This window comes from Salmo salar, chromosome ssa28 (assembly GCF_905237065.1).
Source record: "Salmo salar chromosome ssa28, Ssal_v3.1, whole genome shotgun sequence".
NCBI classification, from domain to species: Eukaryota; Metazoa; Chordata; class Actinopteri; order Salmoniformes; family Salmonidae; genus Salmo; species Salmo salar.
The window spans coordinates 2,416,219-2,429,334 of NC_059469.1; the positions used below are offsets into that span (position 1 = coordinate 2,416,219).

Here is a 13,116-nt window from a genome sequence, read left to right on the forward strand (position 1 = left end):
TTTATTTTATCCATTTTAGAATAAGGCTGTAACGTAACAAAATGTGGAAAAAGGAAAGGGGTCTGAATACGTTGCCGAATGCACTGATATATATATATATATATATACACTGAGAATACAAAACATTATGAACACCCCCTCTTTTCGTGACAGAGTGACCAGGTGAATCCAGGTGAAAGCTATGATCCCTTATTGATTTAACTTGTTAAATCCACTTCAATCAGTGTAGTTGAAGGTGAGGAGACAGGTTAAAGAAGGATTTTCAAGCCTTGAGACAATTGAGACATGGATTGTGTATGTGTGTGTACATGCATACAGAGAGACGTGTTATGGTGGTTCAACGTGAAGGATTGTCACACAGTCAGGCAGCTGCAATGTTCTCCTCAGTCAAACATACAAGAGGGCATGACAAAACCATACAGGACAGTACATGACCATGGACAGGCAAACAAAAGGTCTACTTTTTAGCCAGCTGACACCTTTACGATGAAGGATACTGTACAAGCTAGAACACCAGTGAGTCACCCTCTCAATCCAAAAAAAAAGGAGGAGAGGGAAGAACAGGAAAGAAATTCCAGATGTCAACAGTAAAGTTTGTCCAGCTCCGGTCTGTGGCCACAGGAGCTTTGTGTACCTGGCCCTGCTAAAGCCATTACTCTACGGCGGGAACGACACAACAAACCCAGAGAATTCTCGGAAGCCTTTCAATCAGGCCCTCCGCTGCCTCTCACAGGAGCTCCGTGCCAGGCTTCTTCTCGACCCCCTCCCGAGCCCTGTGAACCACTGCTAATTTGACAGGGAGAGGTGTGTGTTTGTGTATGTGTGGGGCAGGTGGGGTGGGGAGGAGGGGGTTGTGGTGTGTGTGTGTGTGTGTGTGTGTGTGTGTGTGTGTGTGTGTGTGTGTATCACAGAGTAGAAGTGGGAAACCTGGATGGAGGGCATTGGCGGGAGCTGTAGATCTGCGCCTGCATGGGTCTCGGGGGGGTGTTGTGTTGTGTTGTTGAAAGGTGTGGGAAACTGACTGGAGTTTAAATACAGCACAGCAGCACTCTCGACGGAAGTACTGCACGGTGCTGTAGTCGTTGTGTCTCAACGTTTACTACTAGTTCTTCCCATGGTCTTGCTCCCAGTCTCACCACAGCCCCCACCCATCATGTTGGGAGAGGCATGGCCATCATAATCACTTGGAACTGAAATGAACCAGATCGCTGCTGCAAAGTAAAATGTAAAGCTTTCTTTGGTTTCCCTAATCTATCTAGTCCAACAGGGACCCCTGTGGATTACCCATAAAGATTTTGCAATCAAAGAAAGAGAGATATTATTGGATATGGCCCTATCTTTCAGACTGATAGTTTAATAGCATATACATCAAGACCATTGTTCTTTGTACTGTGGTCATGCTTGTCAATGTATATATATATATATATATATATATATATATATATATATTCAATGTAGTATTTTTTATAGTACATGATTGAGACTAAAAACATATATACCAAGACACAAGGCCATCAGAATTACTGTAACATATATGACTCCAGATATTAGACAAGACTGCCATCTGCTGGAAAACTGAAGAAAATACAGTTATTAAACTAGGAAACTCAGGCTAACACACGTTCAATACATGTTGACGCATAAATAATGTCATTTACAGTTTTTTTACAATCGCTAGGACCCATTTCTCAATACTTAGGTCACTTTTTCAAAACTCTTCACAGTGAACATAACTAACTTTCAGCTTGGCACAGCAGTTAATTTCACATCCAAAATGCCCTAAAACTACCAAAACACTTCATACATGTCTCAAATCAACTCATAACACTAGCAAAAGTTGTCACTCATAAAACAATGACCTAAACATCACTAACAACAGGTAGAATTACACAATGTTTTCTTTACAAAACAAGAATGACACCTCTCTACTGTTTAGAATTCACTGCAGTATATGTTACAGGAATGAATCAGACATGATGCAATATGCTTCAATATGTTTTATGGCATTTTATGGCATTGAGTGATTCCAAAATACAAGAATTTGTATATACACCATCTACCGATACAGAAGCAATGCTAGTCAAACCTGTCATATGCATTTGGCCACAGGTTCTCATCCACGTCACATCTTATGTCATCTTGGGCAATACACCTAGGAAAGAATCGTTTTTCATGCTTGGTCTATCTCTGGCAATCTTCTGCAGATATGTCCAGGCATCCAGGAGGGACAATTGATCATGTGGATGGTGGTCATAAACCTTCCACCTCCATCAGGAAAATAATTCCTCTATGGGGTTGAGGAACGGAGAGTAAGGAAGGAGGGAAAATGACATCATCCTGGGATGGGCTGCAAACCACTCTGTGACTGCAGGAGTGGTGAAATGCCACATTGTCCCATACAATTACAAACGTTTTCGCATCACTGCGACCCTTTCCTCACCTGGCACAACCCTTCCCTAGAGGTCATCCAGGAATGAAATGAGACGCTCGGTGTTGCATGGCCCAATTAGAGGTTTGTGTAACAGCAATCCAGAGGATACTGCTGCACATATTGTGATGTTGGCACCCCTCTGGGCCGGGACATCCACTGTGGCTCTTTTCCCAATCACATTCCTTCCTCGCCGCCGTGTTTTGGCCAAGATGAAACCAGCCTCATCCACAAAGATGAATATGTGGGATGTTTGCCTGGCTTCAATCTCCATGACTCTCTAAAATAGATCCACAAGGCAACATAAGAGTTAGGCTATTACAGTAGTTTACATTATACCTTAAAACATGCCATTTTGTGTCTCTGCCCTGCTTGGTTTTGTTCAAAACCAGTTCTGTATTTTATAGTCATCTTACCTGGACTTATTGGTTCCTGAGTTGCTTGACTCGTTCAGAATTCCTCTCAGAGGGGACAGTGTGCAACTGCTTCATCCTGACTTGATGTTGTTTCAGGACTCTAGAAATAGTTGTTATGCTTACATTGTCTGCCAACACTCTGTCCTGAATCTCTGTGAGTTTTATGCCATTGTTTCTGATGACCATATCAACGATTACAGTTTCCTGCACAGCAGTGAGAATCCTACCTCTCCCGCCTGTAGGAGGTAACCGTTGGGTCCTAAGCAGAAATACAAAAACAATTACAATTACACACAAGTAGGTTTGGAGGCTTTACTCAATATACTTTTGTAATGTGCAGTTCAGTCAGGTGCCCTTGCAGAATGCACATCTTACCTGTTGTTTTGCCGTAAATTTCTCAGAATAAATGCCACTGTTGAGAGTTGCAGATTTGGCTCCACTCTCAGTCAAGACTCTCATTGATAGATCATGATTTATTACATGATCAATTATAGTAGCCCTAATCTCATCTGAGACTACAGCTCTTGATCTTCCTCTGTCTTCTTCCACCACGCATATGTACTCCTCTCCCTCTCCCAGCCACTCTTCTTCCTCTGTCAGCCACTTCTCTATCTCTGGCTGGGTCCATGTTTACATTACAGTACAGCATTATTCCTAAGATGTCCCCTTTTGTATAGATGGTAATGAAATTGAAAGACTAACACCTGGGTAGATGTTCAGCTACAATGGGAATCAGCTGTGGTTGGTCTAATTGTTTTGATAGTATTTCATTTATTAGACTTGGAATATATTTCAATACGGTATTACTGTAGAAATGTAGCAAATTTATGTCTTATTCAATTTTGTGTTATTTTAGGTTTCGAACTTAAGTTTAACAGTTTTGAAAAGAGTATGTAAACATGTGCAAATTGGCCTAGAGTTTTTGGTGGTGGTTGTGTCTGAGTGAGAAAAGAGTTCATGAAAATTCAAAGATGTAGCCATTGAATGCATTTTGTGCCAAAGCAATGAAAAATGATCCATAGTTTAGCCCACATAGACTGCTGTTATGCTCACTGTGTGAAGACTTTTGAAAAAGTGACCTAAGTATTGAGAAATGGGTCCTACCGATTGTAAAAAACTGTAAGTTTGTGATGAAATGTGAATTGAAACTGTAAATAGTTACAAAAAAATAACAATACAAATCGATTGCTACTGTAAATAGTAAAACTAGTAATTGAATGAAGACATAAAATATTTAATGAGGAAAGATTATAGAGAAATATTTAACATGCGAATCTCATGTTAAACAACAACTGTGGTGTGTGTGTGTGTGTGTGTGTGTGTGTGTGTGTGTGTGTGTGTGTGTGTGTGTGTGTGTGTGTGTGTGTGTGTGTGTGTGTGTGTGTGTGAGCTGAAGTCATCCGCTGAAAAGCTGGTCAGGTTCACATCATCAAATCATCTTCGTATATGCAGCAGCAAAGTCGACGGAAGAATCTCATGACTCTGCTTTTCTTTGGTTTAATGACCACAACATCTTCTGGAAATGAGAAGGAGAAGATCAATCACAATAGCTTAAATTAGTTACAAATGAGTTAGTTACAAAACTGTTATGTTAAAATAAAACATTAGCTAATACCTTATATTACAGAGGGAAATGATAACCTGTCAAAGTGATCTGTGTTAATGTAACTCACCTGACTGGAGGTCAACAAGTTCATCCGTAACCTTAAGGTTGACTGGATTAGTGGCCAGGGGTGTTGTGATGTTGTCCACCTTAACTGGGGCATCAACCAGGGTTGTTGTTGTGTTGTCCAGCACTTTGTCATGGATAGTGGTCAAGGTCTTTTTGATGTCTGGCAGTGACAGGGGTCGAAGCAACTCCAACACCTTGACAGGGTTAGGGACAAATTCGTCGGCGATTGCCAGGTTCATGTCCACAGACTGAAAGCAAAAATGTTAAATATTTATGATGTTTATTATTTGACATAACATTTGCAACATTGCAGATGTACTTTTTTTTTAACCAATATTGACAACAAAGATAAGAGATAATTTAATGAGTGGACTTTCATAAGATAAACACTTGAAATCATCGCTTACTTCATTGCTCCCTGAATCTTCATCCTCGTCAACGTCTGCTGCTGAGAGGAACATCTTGGGGTACAATTTCTTTGCAAACAAGTTGGCCACTACTAAACATCTCTCCTCATCACATGTGAAGGCTTCAATCCCCAGGCACTGGGATGATGGGTACCTCTTCATGTACTCCCAGTAGAAGGTGTCAGCCCAGTACTGCTTACTGTCAGAGTCGGTACACTTCTCCAGCTCCTCATTAACGATGTTGCTGAATCTGGCAGTGATGCTTTGAAACAGCGTGCAGATATGATTGGTGATAGTCAGGAACTCTGACTCAAGATCCTCTGATGCAGGGGGGAGCCTCTCCAAGAATAGCAGGACCATTTGTTTCAGGATGATTTTCGTGCCAAAGCCTGGCATGGCATTAGCGGCAAAGCATGGCGATGTGGTGCAGGTTGTCAGAGCAAATCCTGAGGGTGGAATGTAGGGTGCTGGGGAAAAGCCTGGGGGTGGAATGCAGGGTGCCGGGGAATAGCCTGGTGGTGGGGTGCAGTGTGCTGGGGCAAAGCCTGTTGGTGGCGGACAAAATGAAGATCAGTCTTACTTAAAAACTTGAAGTGGCACTCTAGTGTCCTTTTCACCTCAATTAACACCTGATGTACTTAACAAAAGTGACCTCTCAACAGGTGGTCTAGGTATGTCATGACATAGCACAAGTGTAGGGCCGTTTCTCTTTTGTTCTATACTGCTTCTCTATTGTTCCTCAAGCAAGGGGGGGCGATGACATCACGGATCCCCATCAGACCAACACCTTGAATGGCCTGCTCCTTGAAGTTGGCAGTTGTCTCTAAGTAACTGTATTTTGCTCAAAACTTATTCTTTCCCCCTTGAGAGCAGTAGTCACCAACCTTTTCTGAGCCAAAATCACTTTCTGAGTCAAGATCACTTTCTGAGTCAAAATGCAAGTCCAGATCTAGCGCTCTGATTTTTTTTTAAACATGACTTTAGAAAAAGTTAACCTATGCAACATTAACTATTTCAAAACTGTTCTGTAGCAATGAGGTTTGTTCAGTAGGCTATAGGCCCAATACATTATCACTGCATATTGGCTATGCTTGGATTGGCCTGCCAATGTTGATATTTTCAGACCATGTGTTTAAATAATATATAGATATTTTTTTTATATAACACTGGTAATTAGATAATTTGTTGTATTATTTGGGAGGCACAGCTGAGTAAGCATAATAATTCACTTGAATGTTTTTACAGGACTGATGGCCTGCATCTGATGGTCAGTCTGAGGGGAGGGAGGGAGAAGCAGTGAGGCTGCCTCTCAGCTGACTCACCATCCCCTCTGCACTCCAGCTGAGGGTGAAACTCAAGGCCCACTGCATTATTTCCACCTCATGCACCAATTCATGTTGTGACTCCCATGACCAGTGAGATATCCCTCAATATAAAAACAGAAGCCAAGCCGCTAATAATAACACAAGCTTATCGGAACACTTTGCCATACTCATTAATTGCAGCTGTAGTGCTGGTTGTAGCGTGAGTGGAAATAAGGACAACTCGCATTTTATGGCTTTAAGTGTTGAACAAAGTGTTGACAATGCTGAATAACAACTTAAACATGAACTTACTAATTTAAAGAGCAGCTCCTTGCTGTATTCGTTGAGTCTCTCACTCTTGTCATGGTTTTAAAGGTTTTGAAGTGTCACAATATGAAATTTGCTGTGCGTTCTATACTTCATTTTACAGTCTATGGCTCAAGGAAAATGTGCAGGCTATCTGATTGGCCAGCGGTAGGCCTATACAGTAGGTGCAGTTGATTTGCTCTCTGCGCCTGCCGGGTAGGCGGAGTTCTACCTTCAGACACATGAAATGGTTCAAAATGGGAACGCTATGCTTTCCCGGCGCTAGGGCTGCTGAATCAAGTGCACCTACCACCAACAGAGTGAAAGTAATACAAAAAATAGGAAAACAAGGCTTTATTGTTGGGTTTTTTACATACATGTTTGGTGATTGACTAGGAATGCCTTGGAGATCGACCAGTCGATTGCGATTGGCCGGTTGGTGACCACTGCTTTAGTGTGTGTACTTTACTGGATTTATACTTGGGATATCTCTTTTCAACAGGAAATGTTCAACAATCTCTGGAAGACGTCTTTAATTTAATTACCAAACTGTCTAGTTATAAAACTTTAGCCAGTAAGTTACATTACAGTGAAAAATGATAACCTGTCAAAGTGATTGTGACAGTGTAACTCACCTGACTGAAGGACAAGTGTTTCATCCAAAACCTCAAGGTTGACTGGATTAGTGGTCAGGGGTGTTGTGATGTCTACCACTTTGACAGGGTTAGGGGTCTCTGGGATTGCCAGGTTCAAGTCCACAGACTGAAAGCAACAAGGACACAATATTTAACAGAACATTTGCAACATTTCATATCTCCCTTTTCCCAACATTGACATTTATTTGTATTTTTATCAGAGATAATTTAATGAGTGGACTTTCATAAGGATAAACACTTGAAATCATCGCTTACTCCATTGCTGCCTGAATCTTCAGCCTCGTCGAAGTCTGCTGCTGAGGGGAGCGTCTTGGGGGACATCTTCTTTGCAAACAAGTTGGCCACCACTAAACATCTCTCCTCATCACATGTGAAGGCTTCAATCCCCAGGCACTGGGATGATGGGTACCTCTTCATGTACTCCCAGTAGAAGGTGTCAGCCCAGTACTGCTTACTGTCAGAGTCGGTACACTTCTCCAGCTCCTCATTAACGATGTTGCTGAATCTGGCAGTGATGCTTTGAAACAGCGTGCAGATATGATTGGTGATAGTCAGGAACTCTGACTCAAGGTCCTCTGATGCAGGGGGGAGCCTCTCCAAGAATAGCAGGACCATTTGTTTCAGGATGATTTCCGTGCCAAAGCCTTGCATGGCATTAGCGGCGAAGCTTGGCGATGCGGTGCAGGTTGCCAGGGAAAAGCCTGAGGGTGGAATGCAGGGTGCTGGTGAAAAGCCTGGGGGTGGAATGGAGGGTGCTGGGGCACATTCTTGTGGTGGGGTGCAGGGTGCCGGGGCAAAGCCTGGTGGTGGGGTGCAGTGTGACGTGGCAAAGCCTGTTGGTGGCGGACAAAGTGAAGATCAGTCTTACATAAAAACTTTAAGGCTTTATTGTTGGGTTTTTTACATACATGTTTGGTGATTGACTAGGAATGCCTTGGAGATCGACCAGTCGATTGCGATTGGCCGGTTGGTGACCACTGCTTTAGTGTGTGTATTTTACTGGGTTTATACTTGGGATATCTCTTTTCAACAGGAAATGTTCAACAATCTCTGGAAGACGTCTTTAATTTAATTACCAAACTGTCTAGTTATAAAACTTTAGCCAGTAAGTTACATTACAGTGAAAAATGATAACCTGTCAAAGTGATTGTGACAGTGTAACTCACCTGACTGAAGGACAAGTGTTTCATCCAAAACCTCAAGGTTGACTGGATTAGTGGTCAGGGGTGTTGTGATGTCTACCACTTTGACAGGGTTAGGGGTCTCTGGGATTGCCAGGTTCAAGTCCACAGACTGAAAGCAACAAGGACACAATATTTAACAGAACATTTGCAACATTTCATATCTCCCTTTTCCCAACATTGACATTTATTTGTATTTTTATCAGAGATAATTTAATGAGTGGACTTTCATAAGGATAAACACTTGAAATCATCGCTTACTCCATTGCTGCCTGAATCTTCAGCCTCGTCGAAGTCTGCTGCTGAGGGGAGCGACTTGGGGGACATCTTCTTTACAAACAAGTTGGCCACCACTAAACATCTCTCCTCATCACATGTGAAGGCTTCAATCCCCAGGCACTGGGATGATGGGTACCTCTTCATGTACTCCCAGTAGAAGGTGTCAGCCCAGTACTGCTTACTGTCAGAGTCGGTACACTTCTCCAGCTCCTCATTAACGATGTTGCTGAATCTGGCAGTGATGCTTTGAAACAGCGTGCAGATATGATTGGTGATAGTCAGGAACTCTGACTCAAGATCCTCTGATGCAGGGGGGAGCCTCTCCAAGAATAGCAGGACCATTTGTTTCAGGATGATTTCCGTGCCAAAGCCTTGCATGGCATTAGCGGCGAAGCTTGGCGATGCGGTGCAGGTTGCCAGGGAAAAGCCTGAGGGTGGAATGCAGGGTGCTGGTGAAAAGCCTGGGGGTGGAATGCAGGGTGCTGGGGCAAATTCTGGTGGTGGGGTGCAGGGTGCCGGGGCAAAGCCTGGTGGTGGGGTGCAGTGTGACGTGGCAAAGCCTGTTGGTGGCGGACAAAGTGAAGATCAGTCTTACATAAAAACTTTAAGGCTTTATTGTTGGGTTTTTTACATACATGTTTGGTGATTGACTAGGAATGCCTTGGAGATCGACCAGTCGATTGCGATTGGCTGGTTGGTGACCACTGCTTTAGTGTGTGTATTTTACTGGGTTTATACTTGGGATATCTCTTTTCAACAGGAAATGTTCAACAATCTCTGGAAGATGTCTTTAATTTAATTACCAAACTGTCTAGTTATAAAACTTTAGCCAGTAAGTTACATTACAGTGAAAAATGATAACCTGTCAAAGTGATTGTGACAGTGTAACTCACCTGACTGAAGGACAAGTGTTTCATCCAAAACCTCAAGGTTGACTGGATTAGTGGTCAGGGGTGTTGTGATGTCTACCACTTTGACAGGGTTAGGGGTCTCTGGGATTGCCAGGTTCAAGTCCACAGACTGAAAGCAACAAGGACACAATATTTAACAGAACATTTGCAACATTTCATATCTCCTCTTTACCAACATTTATTTGTATTTTTATCAGAGATATAAAGTGGACTTTCATAAGGATAAACACTTGTGATCGTCGCTTACCCCACTGCTCCCTGAAACTGGTGTCTCTTCATCCACATTAAAGTCTTCCGCTAAGAGGAGCGTCTCGAGCTGGAGGTTGTTCAGCAATCTTCTGCCGATTATGTTGGCCACCACTAAAAATCTCTCCTCATCATATGAGAAGGCTTCAATCCCCAGCACTGGGGTGATGGGCACATCTTCATGTACTCCCAGTAGAAGGTGTCAGCCCAGATGCTCTTACTGTAAGAGTCGGTACACTTCTCCAGCTCCTTGTTGACGATGTTGTTGGATCTGGCAGTGATGCTCTGAATCAGCGTGCAGATATGATCGGCGATAGTCAGGAACTCTGACTCAAGATCCTCTGATGCAGGGGGGGAGCCTCTCCAAGAATAGCAGGACCATTTGTTTCAGGATGATTTCCGTGCCAAAGCCTTGCATGGCATTAGCGGCGAAGCTTGGCGATGCGGTGCAGGTTGCCAGGGAAAAGCCTGAGGGTGGAATGCAGGGTGCTGGTGAAAAGCCTGGGGGTGGAATGCAGGGTGCTGGGGCAAATTCTGGTGGTGGGGTGCAGGGTGCCGGGGCAAAGCCTGGTGGTGGGGTGCAGTGTGACGTGGCAAAGCCTGTTGGTGGCGGACAAAGTGAAGATCAGTCTTACATAAAAACTTTAAGGCTTTATTGTTGGGTTTTTTACATACATGTTTGGTGATTGACTAGGAATGCCTTGGAGATCGACCAGTCGATTGCGATTGGCTGGTTGGTGACCACTGCTTTAGTGTGTGTATTTTACTGGGTTTATACTTGGGATATCTCTTTTCAACAGGAAATGTTCAACAATCTCTGGAAGATGTCTTTAATTTAATTACCAAACTGTCTAGTTATAAAACTTTAGCCAGTAAGTTACATTACAGTGAAAAATGATAACCTGTCAAAGTGATTGTGACAGTGTAACTCACCTGACTGAAGGACAAGTGTTTCATCCAAAACCTCAAGGTTGACTGGATTAGTGGTCAGGGGTGTTGTGATGTCTACCACTTTGACAGGGTTAGGGGTCTCTGGGATTGCCAGGTTCAAGTCCACAGACTGAAAGCAACAAGGACACAATATTTAACAGAACATTTGTTACATTTCATATCTCCTCTTTACCAACATTTATTTGTATTTTTATCAGAGAGTGGACTTTCATAAGGATAAACACTTGTGATCGTTGCTTACCCCACTGCTCCCTGAAACTGGTGTCTCTTCATCCACATTAAAGTCTTCCACTAAGAGGAGCATCTCGAGCTGGAGGTTGTTCAGCAATATTCTGCCGATTATGTTGGCCACCACGAAAAATCTCTCCTCATCATATGAGAAGGCTTCAATCCCCTGGGGTGATGGGCACATCTTCATGTACTCGCAGTAGAACGTGTCAGCCCAGATGCTCTTACTATAAGAGTCGATACACTTCTCCAGCTCCTTGTTGACGATGTTGTTGGATCTGGCAGTGATGCTCTGAATCAGCGTGCAGATATGATCAGCGATAGTGAGTGGTGGGTGGCATGACGCCGGGGCAAAGCCTGGTGGTGGGGGGCATGATGCTGGGGAAAAGCCTGGTGGTGGGGGGCATGACGCCGGGGGAAAGCCTGGTGGTGGGGGGCATGACGCCGGGATAAAGCCTGATCGTGGGGGGCAGGATGCCTGGGAAAAGCCTGGTGGTGGGGGGCACAATGCAAGGGCAAAGCCTGGTCGTGGGGGGCATGATGCCTGGGCAAAGCCTGGTGGTGGGGGGCACAATGCAAGAGCAAAGCCTGGTAGAGGGGCAAAGCCTGGTGCTGGGGGGCAGGATAGAGGGGCAAAGCCTGGTGGTGGGGGGCACAATGCAAGGGCAAAGCCTGGTGGTGGGGGGCACGATGCCGGGGCAAAGCCTGGTGGTGGGGGGCACAATGCAAGGGCAAAGCCTGGTGGTGGGGGGCAGGATGCCTGGGCAAAGCCAGGTGGTGGGGGGCATGATGCCTGGGCAAAGCCTGGTGGTGGGGGGCAGGATAGAGGGGCAAAGCCTGGTGGTGGGGGGCAGGATAGAGGGGCAAAGCCTGGTGGTGGGGGGCAGGATAGAAGGGCAAAGCCTGGTGGTGGGGGGCATGATGCCGGGGAAAAGCCTGGTGGTGGGGAGCATGATGCCGGGGAAAAGCCAGGTGGTGGAGGGCAGGATGCAGTGGCAAAGCCTGGGGGTAGTATGCATGGTGCCGGGGCAAAGCCTGCAGGTGGAATGCAGGGTGTTGAGTGTTTTACCACAACATCCCCTTGAAATTAGAAGGAGAAGATCAATCTCATACAAACACAACTTATTACAAAACTGTCTAGTTACAAAACATTAGCTAATAAGTTATATTATAGTAAGACATGATAACCTGTCAAAGTGATCAGTGTCAATTTAACTCACCTGACTGGAGGTCAACTGGAGTAGTGGTCATGGTTGTTGTGATGTTGTCCACTTTGACGGGGTTAGTGATTAGGGGTGCTGTGATGTCCACCATGGGGGTAGTGGCCAGGGGTTGAAGCCAATCCACCACTTTGACAAGGTTAGGGACAATGTGGTCGGTGATTGCCAGGTTCATGTCCACAGACTGAAAGCAACAAGGACATCATATTTAACGTAATATTTGCGACATTGCAAATCTTCTTTTTACCAACAACAACAACAAAAATGCTTTGTATGAGTGGACTTTCATAAAGATAAACACTTGTAATCATTGCTTACCTCACTGCTCCCTGAAGCTGGTGTCCCTTCATCCACGTCCTTCAGCTTTACCAGCTCCTCGACCACATGGTGAACCATGCGCCTCGTTAGCATGGTGGCCCTGGCAGATGTTGCAAGCTTAAGTACCAGCTCTGTGCCAGTATAGTGGCGAAGATGAGTATGGATGTTTGTCACCATCTCAAGGATCTGGTACCAGCCAATATGCCAGTTGGCCTTGCCCCCTTTCTTTGTGACTTTGACCCCACATAGTGACAGCTGGTGGATTATGTCATTTATGAGGGGCCAGTAATGAAGGTTGATGTCTTCCTCTAGGTGGCCTTCGAAGACTAAATAAACTATCATACCAATGATGGTCCTCAGGAGCTCCGAGGAGATTACCAGCTGGTCAGGGCACTTTGGACGAACCTCGCTCGCCTTGGGCTCTGGTGGCCAGCTGCGGATAGAGCTTAATGGAATGTAGTCAGCAGGAGCTTCAAACAGCCTCTGGACTTTGGTGCTCACAGCTTCAATGATGGTGCTGATCATAGTGGAACTTTGGGTGAAAAGAGCTCTCCTAAGGTTCTCAGGGCTGCTTAGGCACTGGATCTTACGGT

At 44.6% G+C, this 13,116-nt stretch overlaps 1 protein-coding gene across 1 annotated transcript; it reads right to left on the reverse strand.

Annotated features, from left to right (window-relative positions):
- Positions 1-4,265: 4,265 nt before the first annotated feature.
- Positions 4,266-9,845, reverse strand: LOC106589179 (uncharacterized). The gene is made up of 9 exons (XM_045709976.1): positions 9,813-9,845; positions 9,543-9,669; positions 8,632-9,209; positions 8,356-8,482; positions 7,445-8,022; positions 7,169-7,295; positions 4,924-5,468; positions 4,518-4,764; positions 4,266-4,360 (listed from the first exon to the last, which is right to left on the reverse strand). The coding sequence occupies exons 1-9, from the start codon at positions 9,843-9,845 to the stop codon at positions 4,266-4,268; spliced, it is 2,457 nt and encodes an 818-aa protein (XP_045565932.1).
- Between the last annotated feature and the right edge of the window lie 3,271 nt (positions 9,846-13,116).